Below are 22,684 nucleotides of genomic sequence, written 5' to 3' on the forward strand. Positions count from 1 at the left end.
CAATAATGCCTTATTGTCTTAATGATTGCAATGTGCATTGGTTTTGGCTGGAACGGAGTTCAATTTCTTTCTAGTAGTTATTATGGGGCTGTGTTTTGGATTTGTGTTGGCAACAGTGTTGGTTATTTGGGGTGTTTTGGTTATTTCTGAGCAGGACCAACATGGAGTTGAGGCATTAACTCACCACCCCACCAGTGAGCAGTGGGGTGCATGAGGAGCTGGGAGGGATCACAGCTAGGCCAGCCAAATGTCCAGGACATTCCCTATCCTATGGCATCACACTCAGCATATTAAGCTGGGGGAGGAAGGAAGAAGAGAGGCATGTTTGGAGAGAGGGTGTCACAGTTACACATGATGGAGGCTTGCTGTCCTGTGGGTGGCTGAGCCCTGCCCACCCATGGGAGGGGGTGGACAAAGTCCTTGGATTGCTTTGCTTGCATGCATGACTTTTGCCTTACTTACTAAACCATCTTTATCTCAAACAATGAGCTTTGTCACTTTAACTCTCCTCCATGCTACTGGTGGTGAGAGACTGAGGGTGGGCCTTGCTTGGTGCCTGGGTTTGAATCACAACACAATTCCTATTAAAAGGAAAATGTACACACACAGATACATCCATATGCACACACATGGGCAGGACTGAAGACTAGTCTGCTTCAAAAAGCCCATAATTTTGAATCCAGCACAGGTTTCCAAAGATGACAGGTGAAGACAGCTGAAGGTTTATAACACAACCAGGAAACTATCTTCACAAGGGAATGGTATTATTGGTAGTGAAACTACATGGGTATGTCCACACAATCCTATGGATAGTCTGCCTATTCTGCAGACTCTGCTCTCCTTCAAGGCTCCAAATTTATCATCTATACCATGCCTGAAAATGACTGATTTGGCCCTTATGTAGGTGTATTTTCAGAAAAGCACATTTATGTAGGAGGCAAAGCATTACTTTCGTCTCTTAATGAGGAATTATTGGTAAAAGGAAAACAAAAATTGTAACTGTTTTTCATTTAAAGTAATCTTCTCTGATAAGGACTGGATAAAAGACCAAAAATTCTAAGTATAATAATTTTATTTCACATGCATGAATTAGTATATGGGACAGCTAAGTGCCAGCTGGTATCAGCATCATGCCTACCAAGTTAAAATACAGTGTTTTGTTATTCTTACTAACCATTTGTGGGGGAAATTTTAAGTCTGAAAGCAAAAGTGGCCTGTCAAAAATACTCTATTATAAGAAATTTTAAAAGAAGAGACAGGAAATGTTTGTGCATATTGTTAATTTAAAGAAAAAAAATAAAGACAGTGCTGCAGAAGATAACAAAAATTATGCATAAGTAGAGGTCCATGCTAACTTTCAACAAGGCTTTAGCCAGTTGTTTTCATTTATATTTAAAATACAAAGACATTTAAATTAAATTAGCATTTATATAGAGAGTTCTTAAATTAATGGAACATTTAAGAAATACCCAGCATATAAAATGTCATCCTTTAAATTGCTAAAATACCTGGATAATATTGTCAGCATGTGTAGCTTTCACATCAGGGATAATTAATTTGCCTGTCTGGGCATAGTGTTTACTCTATCCCATTTTTATCCACTCTATTGCTACATGAGATTCCCAGAAACATAAAACAAGCAGCAGTGAAGACCCTTTGTGTCCTTTCTTAAATTAAACAGGATTGCACTTATCTTGTGAGACATTAGCTTCCCTCCTGAGCTACCAGCTGGGGATGCTGGTCAGGCTGGAAGGAGTCCTGTAGCTGTTATTCCTATTAACCATTTGTGGGGGAAGTTTTAATTCTGAAAGCAAGAGTGGCCTGTCAAAAATACTCTATTATAAGAAATTTTAAAAGAAGAGACACACTGACACACCAGAAATGCCCTCCTGGTTCTGGAGTTTGTAGCATTGAAGAGGAAGTTTTAGCCACTGGTGCAGTCACACCTTTGTTTAGGCAACTCTCCCCAGTGTTTGGAGAGCCCCTCGTCTTCAACAGATCTGCCAGCATAAATGCTTTAAAAAGCAATGTAGACACCAAACCTAACTGGCAACCTTCCTGGGAGGTGTGGTCATGAAAGACTGCAAAATACACCTTCCAACTATCTCTGCCATGAAGGGATCTGGCCTGGGTGTTTCTGACCTCAGTCAGCAGCATCCTCTGGATCTCCTGCTACAGACACACTCAGGGCCAGGCCTGACGGAAACACCTGAGAGCCACGGCTTGGCAGCACCTTGAGCTGCAGAGGACGTGGCTCATTCAATCACTGTGAACACGGGGTGCAGAAACTTCACACAGCCTTAAAGTTTACCCATACTTCACTTTCTGTTTTCAGAGTATCTGAGGAATGATGTCAGAGAGAGTTTATTGTGTATAATATCACTGCATTCGCGAATCTGCCACAGTCTGTGGGTATTGAAATTAGAGCTAAAACAAGTTTACTGGCCAAAACACAACAATTTGAATCAGCGACACTGAGTGCCAGTGGTAACATTACCTAAAGACCCAAATTTGAAATGCAAAGGATGAGCAGGGAACTGGAGAGGTCTCTTCTCTCAAATCTGTTACAATCTTGGATTCCATTTCCTGGAAAACTATTAGTAAGATATGAACTTACTGAGAAATTGTAATTGTTTTTTCCCATACCACAATTTAATACAGTTTATCAGATAATTAAAATTGCAAAGCTGCAGGGTAAATGTTCTAAAGAGTCTTTGGCTGACTGACTGACTGCAAAAAAAAAAAAAAAAAAACACACAGGCCATGATTTAGAATTAAGATAAAATGGCTGAACATGGCAATACATCCTGACTTCTTTAAAAGGGTTATCTGTAAATATTAGATATATGCCAATACATTTTAACTACTTAATCTTCATTGTGCGTATTTAACTCCTTAACAATTATGCAATACAACTCAGAACATTTGGAATGATGTCTCTGCTGAAATAAAAAACAAGAAACCTTTTATCTATTGCTAAATAATATGCAAGAACATTTAATGGGCTCTAGTGAAGATGTAACCAGGCTATATCTAAGGTAATGGAATAAGCTGTCCTCTAGCTCTGTTTATTAGGAAATACATCATTATTAAATCTTAATCCATTCCATAAGAAAATAAGCAAAGGAGGAATAACTGTAGCAAGATGAATAGCCATATTAGAAGAAGATCTAAGAATACCTTTATTTCAAAATTTGATTAGAGGTATGACAGACTGTGCCACATAGCAAAAAAAAAGGTCTGTGCCATTTATCAAGGTATCTAAAATTTGATAAAATGCATGTGTGTGCAGAAGGATCGTTTCATAAACACATTTAAGTGAATATGATACAATAAATTGAGCCTATGGACATGTGCTGAATAATTATTTATGATACCAGTAAAATATGATGGTGGCATTTATTATGTCAGGGTTTTCTGCATGACAGGTAACAGGTTTTTTTCCCTTTCTAATTATGATTCAGTGCTACATCTTTATTTTTTGTTTTTCTACTGCATATATGCACTGAATATATACTGTATGAAAACAATAACATTTTAAAAATGCCTCAACAAAATTAAAAACTTAATAACACACTGCAAATCTAGAGCCTGAGAAAACATCTATCTGCATCAGAGAATGCAAATTGACCTATTACCTCCAAGATCTACTAAAATATCTCATTAATATTACATTTCTATTAAATAAGAGTAATGCTCCCTGATTTCTCATCTCTTCCTGCTGTCAGTGGAGAAAGTTATAAAGATGCCAAAGAAACAAAAGGACACTGAGTAGAATTTTATGGCCAATAAACCTTGCTCTGAGGGACTAAGCAGGCTCCATTGATGCAGAGATTAGTGAACAAGTTCCATCCACAACACTTTGGTGCATATTGTTAGTGTGCATTCAATAAAATCTGGACTTCTAGGGACAATCTTCAGCTCCATCCTTTTGCAAATCTTTTTTGCAGCCACTCCTCTCTATAGAGATCCCTTGTGACAGTGTAATATGAAAGAGGATTTCAGTACATGGGGAACAGCTTATTAATTTTATACAGCTCTTGAGCTATTTTGAAACTTACCCTGGAGAGTACTGTCAGCAGTAGAATGATTATTTCCTCATCTTTCTTGTCTTTTTCTATTCAATCCATCTGCTTAGCACAATGGACTCATAACCTCTGACTGAAATTTCTAGTTTCCAGGATAATACAAATATTAAAAACTGTAACATCCACTAAGATAAGAAATAAAAGACATGTTACATGAAATATTATAAAAAAAAGAAAAAAAATAAAATTATTAAGGAAAGCTACTGCTGACCTTCTCTCTGATTTCTGGTTTTTCATATCTGTGGGTATTGCACATGGTAAATCAGTCTCATTGCAATCTAGAAAGCCTTGCCCCAGTCATTGTCACAAAAAATGGTCTGTGAAATAATTTTGATGAACTGCTAATTATGCTAACAGTCCTACAGTAAATGAAAGCAACTAATCCTTCTCAACAAAGCTGTCTTCATTGAATTAAATCCTCACCTCATTCACATTCACTCACAGAATGGAGAGCAAATACTTTCCCTACTGATGCCAACATTCAAACATCTAGAGCAATTATATGGAGAGGGAACATTTAAATGGCAAACAGAATCTGTAAAACAAAATGACACGAGGTGAAGCCACCAGTTCAAATCTCGACACAATGCATTATGACTGCCCTTCTCACTTAATAGACATCAGGTATCATGAGCAACTGGAATTACAAAACAAGCAGAGAACAATATTTAAAGGACCTGCCCCTCTTACGGAAAAAATGTAAGCAATGATGGGGAGTTTGGAAAAATTTGACTTGCACCAAAAGACAGGCAAAGCTCATCAGTGATCGCATGAGAGGTCAGAGTTTGGTGTGCTGGCACACACAAAGATCCGTATTTTAGCCCTTTTTTACATCTAAAATAATTACAAAAAAAAAATAAAACCAGATAACTGTGGAGTTACTCCATAGGGAGGGGGTGAGGGAAACACAGAAATTTTCAGAGGGAGAAAATATGCCTGTTTATCTTAAACAAAGGTATGCTGTCTGCTCAACTCACTTTCCTTTTCTTTCTGCCCTCTCTCATGTCTTTATATACCCCTTTTTCAGTTTTGTTTTGTTTTTTTTCTACATGTCAGTTCTGTGAATTCCACAGCGTGACCTACACAGCAAAAGAAGGAAGAGTGGTATTTGTTCCGTAATCTTTTAAATGCTCTGGGATCTTGGCACTGGCACAACACAATGGAATGAAACAGCAACACAGAACTCAAGTCCTTAATTCCTTTTCCCATTCCAGGCTTCTATGTGACTTATGGAAAGATGCTTTTCACGTTTAGGTAGGCAAAGCTGTGTGTATTCCTGGGGAAAACCACGCGGCTGTTTATTAACAAGCACAAGCAAAGGCAGAGCAGAATAATCCCTAAGCTTTGCTGTGCTGCTTTTGCTTTGACAGGCAGCAGTGGTTAGAGCCCTGCCCAAGGAACGCTCCCAGAGGGATGCCTACAGCCTGGCATATGCTGAGCCAGCATGGGATCTGCTCTGAGCTGTGCCACTGGGGACAGGGTGTTACACACCCTGGCCGTGCCCCAGCTACGGCTCTTACATCATAGGCAAGTGCACAAGGGACACAGGGAATTTTCAGGGGGCCAAGCTGGCCAGTTTGGGATTGCTTTAAGTCATTCAGGAGGAGATGAACAGCTGATTCACTGTGTCTCAGCTCCTCTCTGTGAAACAGGAGAAACCATTCCAGACAAGCCTGCACCAAGACAGGCAGCAGCGCTGGAGAGACACCAGTGCATATGCAGGACAAGGGTTAATGCATGTGCTACTTTTCCACATGACAAAAACAGAGGGTTTTTAGCAACGTTGAACTCATTTACACTAAGTCTCATTTAGCCATAATGCCTGCTCATTTTCTCATTCTGATCTTCCTTTTTCTCAATTAACTGACCCCTATAGAAGACAAAAGTACCACCACATACTGTATGCACATGTACATTTATTCCTAGATTACATATAATTTTTTTAGATTTTTTTTTTCCATTTCAATTAATTACATTTGGAAAAAGGAAATAAGGAAGTGTGTGATTATCAAATAGCCAGCTGAGCTCAAGTTAATTACTTGAAACAAACAAAAAGTTTTTGCAAAATACCAACCTATTTATTTACTCACACCATTGTTGCTATGACCAGCTTAGGATAAAACTTTCTCACATCTCCAGCAGTAACCTTGTACTGAAACACTGACATTCACCCCTATCTCAAATGCCAGTAAAACTAATACAGGATACACTGATTTCACTGAAACCACCTTTCCAAAGCCTGTAAGTTCCCTGGCATGGAAATGTTATCCTACAGGAACAAATAAGATCTCAGGAATCTTCAGGTAAGTCACTTGTGATATATATCAGCATCAATAGCTGCTTATATTGGTATGTAGAAGATTTATCACATGTTTTTTCCCAGTTTAATTATTTACCTTTACTAACCTCAGGCTCTTTCAAGCTAAGCTTCTGCATGCTTATGTGGGAGCAGCACTTTCATTTAGATGATCATACAACTGCCAAAACCACTGACAGCTGCTACTGAAATTTAAATGTCTGGGTTAGGCATTTATGGGCCACTGTCCTTCTTAGCAGACCAGTAACTTCTCTTATCTGTATGTTTAACTGCAGTTTTGCAATGTTTTGCACAGTAAGAAAGTGAAACATCTCAAAATGAGATGTTTGTTTTTGCCGTTGTTGCTGTAAAATAATGTTGCTACTATTCTTTCTTCACCAAGTTCTCCCTCTAAATGCCATGCAGTGGATTTTGTTACACTCATGTCAGACAACAGCTAAAGCTGTCAAATTGTGCTGAGTGGTGAAAAGAAGCTTCAAGAGCTAATGTGAGAAAATGCTACAAAAGTTAAAAACAATCATTACAAAATTAGTTCTGGCTTCAATCTTAGTGTATGACTGAGTTCCTATTAGAAGTCAGCAGAGGCAAAATGATCATTTGGCCTATGTACCCTCATACCTAACACCTTCTAGCCAACAATTTCTAACACCACCATATTGCAGGTTGCTTAGATGTAAGACTTGAAAAATAAAGTCTTCTAATTAATGAGTTATAATGGGAGCAGTCACACTCCCCCAAATTCAGTAAAATCCCCAAGAAACAAAAAGTTGCTTGGAAAACTTTCAAGAAATAAAATAACTGCAGTCTTTACCCTCACCTTCACTTGCCATGTCATGTTCTATTTAGCCTCGAGATAACGGGTTATTTAGGAAGAGGAGATTCACAGCACTCCTATTTTTTTGAGAATAATCAACAGCAGTATTTGAGAGCTGCTCTGAATGCCAGGGCTGGGGTGCATGCTCCAGGCAGATTTAAAATCCACAGCAAGACAAACTGCAAACACAAACCAGCCTGAGAAGAGGCTCAGTAGAAAGATGGGGCTTGGATGGGTGCCACAGAATGTTCTGATCAACTGGGACACCAGGATTTTAGGACGCATCCATTTAGACACAGCCAAAGGGGCTAATCTCACATCTGTTGTTTTGTCACAACTCCTAAACTCCTCTCTGTGGGCACTGAGTATCCAAACCCAAAATAACGGCATGATTCAATTCATGCTCATATGTTTTCCATAAATATGGCAATTCTTCATATTCACTGAAAGCTCTCATAATTCTTGTCATGTGACATAAAGTGAGCACATCCACTAACTGCATCAAAAATTTTAAAAATACACGTTTGCATTATTATTTGCAATATTTTGTTCACAGTTTAGGCAGCATTGTTTTAGGGAGGGGGACCAGGACAGAAGGGCTGTGCACTTGAGACACATCGTGAGGCAAAACAAATCAGATCATGAAGAGGAAATTTTGGGCCTGACCTCAATAGAATCAAATCTTGGGACAACGATTAGAAACAGTCCCTTTTGCAGCACTCAGTTCCTTCATCTCCACTGGTCAGTCAGGAATTTGTCCCCATCTCCTCTCCACCTACTTTGCAGGACTCTAGAGCTGCTGTCACAGAAACACAACCAACACCAGCGATTTAAAAACACAAACGCAGATTAAAACTATATCTGATTCTTCTTCAAGGTAGAGAAACTTTCTCATGTTTTTTTGAAATTTCTCCAAGTCTAGTCATTCTCTGTTCTTCTTTATTTTACAAATGCAGATGAGCTGAATTAATTAGGTAAATTAGAGAAGCCCTAACTTGGTTGCAGATATGCAGGGATAAAAGAACACATTTAGAAATCAGTCACCTTGCTTTAGAAGCTTGTTGGCATTTCTTTGCATGTACAGCTGCAGTAAAAGCTAAAGAAAGAGTGAACACTTCAAACATTTTGGAGTAGTTGTCCAAGGGCATCACCTGCTAAGGCCCTTGAACACCAGAAGGATCTGAGCAAATCTTCTGTTGCTGAGCCTCTGTTTCTCTATGTTTGAGCAGCAAGCTCTTCAGGACATACCTAGCTATGGATCCTTGTGCCACTTACAGTTCAAATATGTGGAACGAACAACAACAAAAAAAGACTATGTACATTGCTCACCTCTCCAGGTAAACCCTGCCTCATCTCCAGCCTTGTCTGGACTTCTGGGATTCAGGATGCCAGATACCATGTACTTATTTATGTGGGACTTTGTCAACAAAGCCCCAGGAAAAAAAATCTTTTTGATTCTTAGGCCATCTACAGTTCATGAGTCTGTCACACCCTTGATCTGGGCTGTTTTGGTGGATTTGACCATTTCAGTGCTTTCAGAAATCTAGAATTATTTTTCTAAAGTGATTCAACAATCATGGGTCAGAGATGATGACTTCTCCAAAGCATGGCACCCTCCCTACCAACTTATCCCAGTCCTCTGGAGTGACATCCAGCAACACTTTTTCTTCCCTCCTCCTTTCCTACTTTATTTCACTGGCTCATTTTTTCAGTCATTTAAGGGGGAAAGGAATAACTGATTCTATTGTTCTGACCAGTTGCATTTGTGGTTAGTGACTATTGTCACTGAGTAGTTTCTTAACATTTTCAACTCTTAGACAAACTCTTTTTTAACTCTCCACTATGGATTATTTTCTCATTATCACAGAACAGCTGTGATATGTAAGAGCATGCATGTGCCTGTGCACAAATGCATATAAAGCCATGAGAAAGAGGCAGGGAAGAGCCTTCCAGACATCCATATAGCTATTCAGAAGGAAAAATATCTAAATGAGGGTAACTACATGGACCCTCTATGTTGTTTTTAGTTATATAGAACACTGTTTTTATATATAATAAACTTTCTTTCATTAAATTAAGACTATTACTTTCTCCTCATAATCACAGCTAAATTCACAAGTCAGTTTATTATCACAGCAAGATCTATCAGCTCTGCCTACACTGTATTTACAAACTAGAAAGGAAGCTGTTAGCTTAGAAAAATGCATTACAGATACTGTGATAGACACGAGGACATCAAACTTAATCACAGAGAGATAAATTAACTGAGTCTGGGGAAAGACAAGAAAGAGGTCAGCAGTGTCATCTTGATTGCTCAGAAAGATTAAGGACTACTGCAAACTTTGACCAAGGAAAGACAAAAGATAAACTTCAGTGAGCTAAACTAAGTGATCCATTGAAATCACAATAATCAAGCCTGGTTTACCATGGTAAAGACCATCTGGGTGAGAAAGGGGAGAACTGCAGAATTGGTTGTGCTTAAATCACACTGAGCATAGTAGTTTTGCCTACAGAGTTCTCCCTTGGAGTAAAATGAAGAGACAGAAGGAAATTTCCCTTAAAGCCAAGTCAACTTTTCACTATCAGAAAAAAAATCCATCTTTGAAAATTAGAAACAGCAGGAAGTATACTGCATTGAATGCTAAATTAATTTCTTCTGATAACTTATTTCAAACAGTATTTGATTAAAAGACAATAGACATGCTTTAAATCTAAAAAACATGGTTACCACAGGCTGAGGCAAAAGTGGTGTTGCTGATAAGTAACAACAGCATTGTTATTTATTTAGCTCTTGTAAAGGCACCCCAGTCAATCAATAGCTATGCATGTACCAAGGCAGTGGGACTTGTATAAAGATGCTTATCAGAAATCCATGGGCAACATTCCACTTTTTATTACAGTGCTGAAGACTGTCCCCAGTCCTGCTGAAAACTGTGTGCCTCCTTGACAAGGCATACTGACAGAAATAATAATATAGAAACCCCGCTTGCTAATATGCATATCCAACTGCACAGCCAATTAACCACTATGCTGACTGAAATTGCTTTGTTATTCACTCCATTCCAACTGATGTTAATACTTTGGCAGCTGATGGGGATAATAACTGATGGAGCATATTGGAAATTTTGAAAGGGGATATAAAATTTGTATAATTTAAGGACGTTGAGAAAGCTAGTATGCTTTACAGTCTTAAAACCTGAAAATGTCTAAATGTTTTGTGTAAGAAGTACTCAGAGAAGGACAACCAGTATGTATTGGAAAATCTGTGAATGAAAAGGAGGCATTTAAAAAGATTGTGATATACAAACAGGTTTGAAATAACATTTTAAAAGGCAATTATAAGAAGAAAACAAGCTTTCTCACCTCTACCTGTAACATCACACTGAGTAACAATGCTTGAACATCTGGAAACATGCACTTTTGATGTTTTAATTAAAATATAACTATTTTCTGCAGCATAAGCACATTGTAAACAAAAATTGTCATTTCACTTACCCTAATCCCTTAAACTATTCAGTTTATTATCTTTATATACCAAAATAACAATTCCAGTATATTAAAAATAAGGCCAGAAAATTATTTTTACCTATACTAATAAGTCGGGGGTTTCGGGGGTTTCTTACAAAAATAAATTGTTTTCTATACATCATAGGGACATCTTTCAAAGATGTCTGGATCATATATTTCACAATGGTGGTATAAACTATTTCACTGCCATGCTGCAGTGCTCTAGTCCTGCAGGTTTTATTTGGTGAAAACTCCTGTGGAGTTCAACAGACATCTTCCCTGAGCAACAGCTGCCTGACCAGGCTGCTTTGTAATCCAGTACCAGTGAGCTGGTGACTGCTGCAGAAGTTTCTTCAAATGAAAATCATCTGGGTTAATCCAGTGCACATGAGCTCTGCCAACAATGGTGAAGCAGAGCCTGGAAGAAGCTGGCCTAGCTCAGGAGTGGGAGATCAGTGTGTGTGTCCCTGCTGCCACATCATGCTCAGGATGGAAAACACTGGAGGAGTGGATGTGCTGTGGTTACACACCATCCTCAGCTCTCAACTCCTAAACTTGCCAACTTTTATTCCTCAAAACTCTCATTTTCCACAAACCCGTTCTTCCTGCTCAGGAACTTGGCTGCTGAAGCTCAACCTCCTAAATCCCTCTACTGTCACACCACAAAGGTCCCTAACACCAAGCCAAGCTGCCACTTTCTTAAGACCTGCTCCCAGAATGCCATCCTGTTTACTCCAGACTGTCTCTGCCCTCCTAAACACTGGCCCACACGTTGGTCCTAAGCCTCATCAAGTCAAAACTCTTCTGGCATCGAGTTAACTCAGGTCCTTAAATGCACAACCCCTGCTACACACAGAACTCGGATCTTTCTGTTCTGCCTGTGAGCATGTGGGCTCTATTCTCTCCCCAGTTTTGCCTTTTCCTTGCACATACCAACATGCAGGTTTCATTATTCACCTCCTGTCTCCTAATTCCACAAATTTAAAAAAAAAAAAAAAAAATCAGAATCAGTTTGTATTTAGCCTCAACAAGATCCTGAGAGCACAGAAAGCAATCAGAAGTGGACACACTGTACTTGCCATTTGGTAACTGAATTGGGGAGCCATTAAAGAGTAGATAGTAAAGAAGTGTTTGCAGGAAGACAGGAGTGAATGAGGATGATGACAGCCATTCATATGACTACACTTTTAAGATATTCAACACGCAATTTTCCCTTTACACATGATCCATCATGTCCCTGTATTCTTAAAGAAACAGCCTTTAATTTAAAGTTACTGAAGAAGTTGCAACCTCTTTCCTTTTTATGGGTTTTGCTATGGGCCATCCCTGCTTTTGTAATCTAGAGTGTGAATTGTTCTATCTACTCAAAAAACAAAAAACAAACAAAAAATAAAAACTGAAAAACCAGACTTCATGGTATATATAGCTATAAAAAAAAACAATAGTCACCTTCTTAAATGGATTAAGAAGGACACAAATCACCAAATAAACCACATGCTACAAGAAACCACTGGTGAGGACTGAGAACTGTATGATTTATATTTCTGAACATTACTCTTTCTTTTACTTCTCAGGACTTCTCTTTACATTGTTAATGTCATGATCCACAGAATTATTTTCTTATTCATTTGTGTGGTTAAACTTTCAGATCTTTCACCAATCTTCACCTGAGTTTAATGAGAGTCAGAAAGCAAAATTGAAAAATCATTTGGTCAGGCTTGAAAGATGTTTAACTTTTAGTGTATTAAAAGACTGTGTGCTGGACTCCTTTTTGTCTAATATGGAGAGCTAATTGCTTGTTTGAGATTCTGTTTATGTCTTTGTGAGGCACAATACTGTCCACTAAAACCACATGAGATCACACTACTAAGCAAAATCCCAGCAAATTTACCTGATGAGAATGTTAGCAGCAAGATTGTGGTTTGTTTTTTTTTTTAAATAAATGGAAGAAATCCAACCATGCTGGGCTTTTGGCTTTACTTATACTACTAGCTGAAATTGTGTTGGCTCAAGGAAAACTGAAAAATAAAAAAATTAAACCTGAGAGGGTGGGGGTGTCAGGGCTAGCCAGTGGCAAGGGTAAAAGGGGAAGGGTGTGGATGTCTGAGGACTGTGGTGACGTTTATTGAGTGCCTGAAAAAAGTGATCATTTCTCCTTGCTTTCACACTTCTAATTCACCATATTAGAGAGCAATGCTTCCATTTGGAATCGACTAATTTACTTGTCCTAAAAGCCCTTTTCTACTTTTAGCAGGTGTGATGCTACAAAAAGCTGACAAAGTAACAAAAAAAAAAAAAAAAGCTTCTATGAGCTCACCATAAAACTGCAATTTTTTATGTACAGTTTGTTGTAGACAAGAAAAAAATACCTGCAAAACTGGGTGGAGCGAAGGTTGAGGGATACAAGCCTGAGAAGCAAATTCTCACCTGGCAAAGTCAGCAGGGGCTAGGGACACTGGAGAAGAGCAGGCAAGGAACAAGCGCACACACACACTCTGTTCTCCCTCACCCAGTTCCTTCTGACAGATGCTTAGAGATGCAGTGTTGGGCTCCACAGGAACTGTGTCCAACACTGCTCAGCCTGAGACAGAAATGCTTCTGTCAGGCTTACAGAAGCAAATGGGAACACTTCTCTGAAGAATTTATAATGAGAAGAGTTAAATGCTTTAAAATGCTGTCAGATAGCAGAATTTCTCACAAACATAGGAAAGCAAAGACACTTTGTGTTATCAAGTAAACATTCTGAAATGCCACTTCATGACAGAGAACATCCCTCTTTTCATAAAATCAGCTACTTAACTTCTGGAGAGGCTCCTGGGCTTCCCTATGATGTCCTTAAGTGGCAGCTCCACCTCTTCATATTACATTTTCTTAAACAAGACTTATTTCTTCTGAGAAACCTGCCTTTTTACACATAACCCTTTGACTGGGTCCGAGGTAATGGTTTCAAAAACTGGCAAAAAATGTGATTTTAAAATGCTTTTTAAGGAATTGTAGCTGGTACCTCTACAATCATGTTTCTTCTCCTCTCAGCCTTTTAGCCTTCCCTCAAATGGATAGTAAGCCCCTACATCATATCCCCATATGGGTAGAAATTTAGAGAATAATAAGCATATACACATATGTGCACACACATACATCTTTAGTTCTCCCCTGTAGCACATGCACTACAGAACATGCAGCATTCTCAATCTTGCACTGCCTCAAGTGCACTACAGAAAAGAGTGGTGGCCCGAATTTCTCTATTGTTTTGCTTTTAATTAGACCAGTCGTATAAGTTTTAAAAAAAAATAACAAAATGCTTAAGCTCTTGTATTTCTGCGCACTTTGTCTTTTCTAGCAGTTATGTATCAAAAGGTATTTAGCACACAGTGGGGATTTTCAGGTAAACAATGCTACCGTTTCCACCAATACTGGCATTGTTAATCACTGGAAAAAATCCAATAATTCCTAACTACCTCGTGCCTGCAACTAGGTCATCTCGCACAGAGAAGCAGAGGTTAGGTACAAGATCTGGTTTTTTACTTTGCAACGCCTGTAAATGACATCGCATGGTCGTGCAAATGAAGCAAGGCAAGATGAGAAAATGAAGAAGAATGAAGCTGTATAATCTAATCAGAAACCAACAAGGGGGTTTCTTTATCTTCTCTTCCTCCCTCGGAGACAAAGAGAGACTTTAAATCCTTAAAAGACAGTCTGGTGTTTCGCTTTCTTTGACAGCTTTTGGTACTACCGAACATATGTATGCACACCTATTCTGCACCTATTGATGCGCAGGTTCTCGCAAGTCTGCGTGCAAAAAGAAAGAGAACTGCACGGGGCTCTCCAAAAGGCACTGAAGCAGCTTCCTGTCACTTCAGAAACTAACTACCGGAGCAGTGTCGTTCTTAAGCAAAATGTATTTGCACTTGGAAAGAATTTAATCTCCGTCCCTTTGCTGCCCGCTACAGTGGGCATCGGCTCCCTCCCTCAGTGTGTCAGCGCTTACCGCTCCCCCGATCCCCAGCATAATGAGCTGACCTTTGCTTTAGTTCATCGACTTTCGACCAAGGTAATGAACTGGAAGCAGCACGATCATCACCAGCGGTTTAAGCAGCGCACCGGCTCCCTCCCCGCCCCTCGCTCCGCGCCGGGGTCCCCGGGCGCCCTGCCCTGCCTCCGCCGTGGGGGCGGCTTGCCCTGAGCGTGTGTCCCCGCACCGGGGCAGGGAGGGGACGGGGACGGGGCGGGGGGAACGAGGCGGGGCGCTCCCAGCCGGGGGCCGCAGCTCCGGGCGCCTCCGGGCTGGGCTTCCAGACGGCTCCCTCTGCGGCGGGGTGCGGGAAAGCTCCGCTCCAGCGCCTGCCCCGCGCCCGCGGACCCCGCAGCGACCCCGCGGGGCGCACGGCACCGACACCGACACTCCGTCAGCCCCGGGGCTGCCCGGCGGCCCCGGCAGCATCCACCGCCCGGCCGGGACCGGCCGAGCCCCCGCCCCACCGGGAGCAGCGGGATGGGCCCAGACCCCGCCCGACGGGGCTCCCGGCGGGCCCAGCCCAGCCCAGCCCTTCCTTCTCCGCCGTGCTCCTCGTCCTCCCCCCGAGCGCCGCCGCAGCCCCGGCCCGCGGGGTCCCGCAGCCCGCGCCTGACCTCTGCGGGGCGGCGCGCCCCGACCGCGCAGGGACCGAGCGGCACCCGAACCCACCGTGTCCGCCTCGCAAGGAAGCCGGTGACCTGTAGATAGCGATAGGCACTGAATGATGTTTGCTGCTGCCGTGGAAATGGTGAATGTGGTGAGCGCCCAAACTGGAGGCGCCCCACGCCACCCCAAGGAGGCCGCTGAGAGTGAGCGGGACTATCCAGAGCAGGGCCAAGCGGCCGCCGGCGCTGCTGCTGCCGCTGCTGGCGGGTCCCGGCTCCGGGCTGCCCCTAAGGAGCCCCCCCATCCTCCGGTGCGCGGCGAGCCGGCCCGCGGCGTCCTCGGGAGGAGCAGCAGCCACAGCAACGGAGGCAAACTTTGGGCAGAGGCGCTCGCACACTTGCACACGGCGCTGGCTGCAGCTCACGGCACTAGGCGAGCCATCTCTTCCCTTTGGGAAAGCCTATAAGGATCCTTTTCTCCAGGTCTTCTTCTACCCAAAACAATCCGAGACATAGTCAGAGAATCCAGGCAGTTCAGAGCCTTCGCAAAGAGGTGGAAGCGGGGGAAAGCCCCGTGCCCAAACAATCGTTAATTTCAGCTTTCCTGGGGCTGGTGCTCATTAACAATACTCCACAGTTGCAAAGGGCTACGAGAATGCCAAGCATTCCCCCATCCTCAGTAATCCACAGTGTAGCCAATCATGCCACATTTCTGCTAAGAAAGAGAAAAGGGGATGCCACTCCATCAGCCAGCGCTGGGAAAGCAGAGAAAAATCAAACTGCTGCTCTTCCCTCCATTCATCTCCAAACTGGTGAGCCCTCACCGAGCGAGCTCTCTTCCGGCGCGCACACACACTCACACTCGTGAACACACACTCACACACTCGCACACGCCGCCAGACAATAATCAGGCTGCTCCGGCAATCTCAGTGGTCTGGCTATTGACAGTAATACCCGAGGATGTTTTCAGGGAGAAATAGTGCACCCTTATGAAAGAAGCTGGGAAAAAAAAATAAAAATAAAAATAAGCATGCTTGCGAGGAGCAGGGCTATGCAAATCTGCAGTCTCCGAACAGCAAATCGCTGAGGCTTGGATGCAATGCAGAGGACGAGCCTATGTTAAAGAGGGAGGCTGAGTTCAGCTCCCACACAGTCGCGCTGCCTCTCCTCAGCCTTTCGGGAGCCGCGCACTTCCAGAACGCGGCTCGGGCGGTGTGGAGGGGACACACACACTCACACACACACACACACACATAATACACTCACACGCCTCTCCTCCCCACCCGCGCCGCGGAGTCAGCAGCACGGCAGGAGTACTTCACCTCCTCCGATAGTTCAGAGATACCAGTGTCTTGAAAACCCACTTTCATTTTAAAAAGAACGATTTTGGGGTCTTTTAATTGGCCTAAACTTCGCTCATCAGATATTTCCCTCCGTCTATTCGGGCACCGGCTGTGATTATCCGGTAATTACACACACCGCGCCGAACAAAGAGTTACCGGGATTTTTTCCGGCACTACTCAACTACCGCACCTCGGCCGCCCACGGCAGCCGCAAGCTGGGCTGAAAAAAAATCTTTTTGGGCTGACCCCCCTCGTTCCCCCGCAGCTGCAGGGCGGCGCCGGCAGCTCCCGCATCGCCACCCGGGTGCGGGGCCCCGCCGCGGCGCTCGCCCCACGCCTACCCCCAAAACAGGGCGGAGGGCTACCCTACAGCACCACCACCATCCTCGCACAGACACACACACACACACAGAGCAGAGGGTGCCATGGGAGCCGATGTCACGTTTAAAAGCCGAGGGTCGTTATTCTAAGGGCTAACCCATCACCCCGCGGCGGGTCCTGCGCCCCCCGGAGCCGGGCGCGGAGGCGCAGCCCCTGCAGTACCGCACCTGGGCACAGCAGGGTGTGCGAGCCGCACACTCCCGGCCCTCCTCTCCTCCCTCCCTCCCTCCCCCGCTCCCAGCCTGCCGTAGATCTTGTGCCATGCCTTCAGCAGCATGAGATCATGGGTGCGGGTAGCGGATGCGTGAAAGCGAGAGGGCGAGCGGTGGGCGTGAGAATGGGATGGGTTTTTTTTATATATATATATATACATTTCGCGTTAATTTAAACGAGAACCGCTGCAATTCGCCGAGGCGCTAATTCCCGCGGGTGAGAAGTCACAACCTTTGCTCAGCTACGTAGGCTGAGGAACGACAAAGGGTTTCGCCCCGCTCAGCCCAGGGCGGATCGCTGCCCCCAGCCAGAGAAAGCTTCGCCGCGGGGTCGTGCCGGGGGCCGCGCACAGCACGGAAGGAGCCCGAACCCCTGGAGCAGCGGCAGCTCCTGCCCTGCCCTCCTGGACGCGTCGCATCCAGCCTCGCCACGCACCAAAGTTTTGCCAAGACGCCGAGGTAAATGATAGCAAAGCCTTAACGCAGTGAGGAAAGCAGCGCTGCCCGAGCCCTTTCTGCGCTCTGTGGGAGGGCAGGCGCGCATCCCGAAGGAAGCCCGCACCCGCCCTGGCCCGGGGGAACGGCCCTGCGAGGCACAGGCACCCTGTAACACCCCCGGCTTGCCAGAGGGAAAGGCAGCTTAGGGGGAGTCAGTTTTCCAACCTGTCTTCAAAAGCCTCCGCGTGAGAGAAGAAACACCAATTTTCCAAACTACCAGCTTTCAACTGTCATGCACTGTCACCTCCTAAAAAAAATAAAAGGCAATAAATTCTCTAAGTTTCGGAGTTAGAGAAAGAAGGAAAAAATGGTACAAAACCTTAAAGAAAAGTCAGCCTGGATTTGACAGCTCTCATAAAATTAAACCTGCTGATATATGTTTCCTGTTCATGCAAGTAATGTGTGTTAGAAATTTCATCCATAAATACCACTAGGTTTTCTATCAATCTGACTCAGGAAACAAAATATTTCAGTCACTGGAACCAGTTTTTCATTAAACTGTTCACATGTTGCTGCTGTTTTAGAAACAGGCAGTAGTTAACTTGACTGTTCTTAATGATTCTAGACATCCTACAGACAAGGAACTTAAAATTGTTATCACTCCTCTGAAATAGGAAGCCGGTATTGCCAACCGTATAACGATACAGTTGGCAACGCAGTTTTGCAGATAAAATTTCAGTTGGCAAGTCCTGTCTAGACTAACCTTGCTCGGCTGTGCTGTTTTAAGGCCGCCGTCGGGGTAGTGCTAACCTTCCAGCAGGAGTTTCCCTGTCAGCACCCAGGAAAGCATGGCTCCACCCCCACTGGGATTCCCCATTAGGTGTGTAACCTTGCTGAGAGAGGCTTTCCACAGGTACCTTCCAGCCCGAGCAGAGTTTGTTCAGCTTTGCTTGAAGATCCACTTTGGTGTGGATTCAGAAGAGGTTTGTGGAAGCACTCTATGTTGTTGGATACCTTTGTGGTTTGAGTACTTTAATCTAAATTCTTGCTCTGCCATCTACTGTGCCAGGGAGGTCTTAAAGTGCTTAAAAAAGAAGGTCAAATGAATAAAATGTTTAGGTACTTCCAAGGCACCTCATTTAATATTTTGCTAAAGACAAAAGGGGTTTTTAAGTGCTCTACATTATTAAATATGTACTATTTATGCAGCGCACATATACAACTGCCACTAAAGTTTCTAGTTTCAATGTGTGCCTGGAGACTACTTAGTGAAGTTTTTTTTCATCCGATAGATTATAATGGGTCATTTTTAGGTGCTATGTTATGATATTAAACACTATTTAGGGACTGTTAAATAAATGGATTGTTTTGCTGCTGTGCATCCAAACCAAGAGTTGAGTACACAAAGACCAAATCTTCTCAAAACTATTTAGGCATCTAACTCTTACTTAAGAGCCCTATTAAAGTGTGAATGGGGTGACTGCCCTCTAAGTAGGCATCTCTTTCTGGATCTGGTAATGTGATCAGCACCTTGGGTGTAGCAACTCTAATTTTAACAACATTTGACATTTTTCTGGCTCTGCACTCTGAACCACAAACAAGAGAAGACTATCCAAGTTTCATGGGGGGGAAAGGTGATCTTATGCTGTGCAAGGGTGAGAAATTGGAGAGAATTAATTAGCAGAAAATATTAAAAGATTGAAAACGAAGAGAATACTAGGAAGGCGAAGAAGGAAGTATGTATGAAAGCAAGATGGAGACAGGAAGGCAAAAGAGGGACATTCAGGTAAAATCTTCTCTTGCTCAATCTTTTTTATTTTTTTTTTTTTTTTTGAGTTTTCAGCAAGCTAATAAAACTTCTTTCCAATTTGAAGCAAATCCTGGTAGTCAGACACTTACACTTTTTGCATGTTTTGATTTAAAGGTTGTAGGTGAGTGTCGGTCTCTATCCTCAAGTAAAGAGTGATAGAACAAGAAGAAATGGCCTCAAGTCATGACAGGAAAAGTTCAGATTGGATATATGGTAAAATTTCTACAAGTCTTGTCAAGCATTGGAACAGGCTGCCCAGGGGGAACAGGCTGTCCAGGGAAATGGTGAATGAATCATTCCTGGAAGTATTTAAAAGTCCTGTAGAGATTCAAATTAGACATTGGGAAGAAATTCTTTATTGTGAGGGTTGGAGAGGCACTGGAACAGCTTGTCCAGAGAAGCTGTGGATGCCCCATTCCTGGAAGTGTTCAAGGCCAGGCTGGATGGAGCTCTGAGCAATGTGGTCAAGAGGAAGATATCCATGTCCATGGCAGCGGGATTGGAACAGGATCATAATTAAGGTCCCTTTCAACCCAAACCATTCCAGGTTTCTATATGGCATTTAGGGACATGAGTCAGTAGCCTTGACAGTTCTAGGTTAATGGGGATCTTAGAGTCTCTTCCAACCTAAATGGTCCTATGATTCTGTGATTCTATTTCAGAAGTTTAATTGGGTGTTTTGGAAGTTGGAGTTAGGCTTTTTAATGACAAGTAAGTTAAAAGCTTCTGCAAGTAAATACTATGAAAAATGAAGATAAGCAGCATTTCTTATTTTAAATGCTCACCTTTTTTACCCCCTGCTGACATAAGAATATGAATTTTCGTTAGCTGAGGACTAACTGAAGTTGAAATAACCTGGTTTTAATCCCCAAGGACATAGAATTGTACTTCCAACACAATCAACATGCCGCTATCAGTCTGTGAAGGTTCATTCAAAGAACAAAGAAGTGGAACAAAAGAAGACAATAAACAAGAGTTTCTGCAAACAAATAAATGTTCCACTGCATAGTAAATAAAATGTGAAAATGAACTCTAGTGTTTACAAAGTAGTTTTTAGTATCTCAAGAACTTAGCTCAGTGAAGTTAGTCCCATTTAACACTTACCCCATGCAGGTCATATTGGTAGTAAATGTGACTTTTAATCAAGGTACTTCCACCAAATGATCTCTGTTAATACCAGTAGGCTCCAAAATTTTTTGAGCAAGAATATCCTTATTGTAAGAACACATATTTCCCTGATTTGTTCCCTGATTTGTCATTATGCTATAAACACCAAATGCTCCCAAGAAAAATTTATACAAACAAAAAAGCACTCCCATGAGTGCAGTTTGCATTACTTCCTCAAATAAAATCAGATACTTCTTGCTGGTATAACAATATCCCTCTGCAACAGTACAGATAGATCAGTTAAAATGGACAACTTCAGCAATACCAACAAAACTGAAGTGCAGACCATGCCTTAGGCCAGAAGAAGTTGTCAGTTAAATTCATGGTTTCTTTTGGTTAAGTGCCACCTTATACAAGCAGGCTTCCCTGGCCACCTCTAGTTAATCCTGCACTTAGTGTTCTAACATCCACTCTTAAACTGCTGAAGCTCAACTGCTGTTCAGCAAAATAATAAACAAACAAACAAACAAACAAAACTCAACCCAAAACTCCTCCACAAGTCTGTGTATTACAGGAATACTATGCAATTAGCTGTGGAGAGCTTAAACACAATATCAATGTTTTATGTCACAGGTTTTCCCCACTGCAAAGCTTGGACCCTCCCTTAATTTGAAGACTCATGGATATTCTGTGATTACAACTAAACAGACAAGAATTTATGTTTATCCAGCCCAGATAGAGAGGCTTAGAAGAAAACAGTCAAGCTAATGTTTCCTCTTTCCACTAAAAACACTGCTGAATTTAATGACCTATACACTGTATCTCCCAGTACTTTTACTGATGTCTGGTAACAGTGGGGGTGGTAACTTTCCTCTTTTAAACAGTGGAGACTGTTCCTTTCAAAAGCCAGTTAATTGCAAGATACTGAACCAAGGCCTGTCATTCACATCCAGTTTGTGTCCCAACCCTATATTACCTAGGGCAGAAGTTGTTTATGCCAATAAACTTTATCATATGAACTATTTGAAGACTTAGAAGGTAAAAAATATGATCCTAAAGGAATGAATATTTGTGCAGCCATAAAATGCACAGAATATCAAAATTTTGGTAATCATGGGAGAAAGGAGAGCTTACAAAGAAAATACTTAGGCTGCTTTCTCTGTAGTGTAGCTATTCTCTCTCTATGCATAGTTCAAAACAAATCCTGGTACAGTTAATAAGTCTTTCTGTCCATCCAGATAGGCTTAACTCTTCATAATAAATGTTTCTTGACACTGTGTGTATAAAGTAATCTTTTTCTCTCTATTCCTCGCTGTCAAAATCAAGCTGATTTTCATTTTGTTTCATTTCATTGAAGACATGCACATAAGCCAGATCTTTTCAATTTAGAAGAGAAGGGGCTTGTGGAGAACATTTTACCTTGGGGAATTTTGACTGTGAGGAGAAGTTCACTCTTCATCTGAAATAGCCCTGGTTGGGCACTGGAGCACTTTGCCAGGTTTTCCCATCCTTACTTGAAGTAGCCTTGGTTTGAACTGGCTTGAGGAGGATGGCTCAGAATCCACTAGGGGTTGGCTAATGCTGGCTCCCAGTGCTGCAATGCCACTTAATGTCATATTTTATTTTTTTTTTCTTTTTTTTATTTTTTTTTTTTAAGTTTAACATGGCAGCAAGATTTCTAACACTTTGTGTAGCTTCCCCCTTTGACTCCAATCTAAAGCTATATGAAAGAAGGCCAAATCCACCTGGCATTTAGGAGATTTGTAGTCTTGTAGCAAATGGTCTCTATCCATGTTCTCTCTGGGCCACCATGAGTGGTTAATTCTGTGGGCAATTAGGCTGCCGCTGCAGAACCTGCAAAAGTCTCTCTGATTTCTCCCAGTGCTGCTGCAGGAATTGGCACTGCATTGCCACAGAAAAGAGAGATCCCTGGTACAGCTTGAATGCTACTGATTTGAACTCCTCAGCAAACACTTCAGCTAGGGACAAAAAGCAAGCCACCATAAAAATAGCTTGTAAATTAGTCATCAAGTTTGATGACAAATGC

The 22,684-nt window shown here is 42.3% G+C and overlaps 1 protein-coding gene across 36 annotated transcripts in view; it reads right to left on the reverse strand.

Moving 5' to 3' along the window:
* NRXN1 (neurexin 1) overlaps positions 1 to 22,684 on the reverse strand; it is a 669,257-nt gene that overhangs the window by 251,779 nt on the left and 394,794 nt on the right. The window contains exon 1 of one of the 36 annotated variants that reach the window (XM_021540222.3): positions 15,411 to 16,560. The exons of 31 other annotated variants lie outside the window; for them this stretch is intronic. In XM_021540222.3, coding sequence (XP_021395897.1) covers positions 15,411 to 15,651 — 241 coding nt within the window. In that variant the 5' untranslated portion in view covers positions 15,652 to 16,560. Of the gene's footprint in view, positions 1 to 14,746; positions 14,853 to 15,410; positions 16,561 to 22,684 lie in introns of those variants that run through there. 4 more of the 36 variants (XM_021540224.3, XM_021540223.3, XM_021540227.3 and 1 more) reach the window with 4 other exon arrangements.

This window comes from Lonchura striata, chromosome 3 (genome assembly GCF_046129695.1).
Source record: "Lonchura striata isolate bLonStr1 chromosome 3, bLonStr1.mat, whole genome shotgun sequence".
Taxonomy (NCBI): Eukaryota; Metazoa; Chordata; class Aves; order Passeriformes; family Estrildidae; genus Lonchura; species Lonchura striata.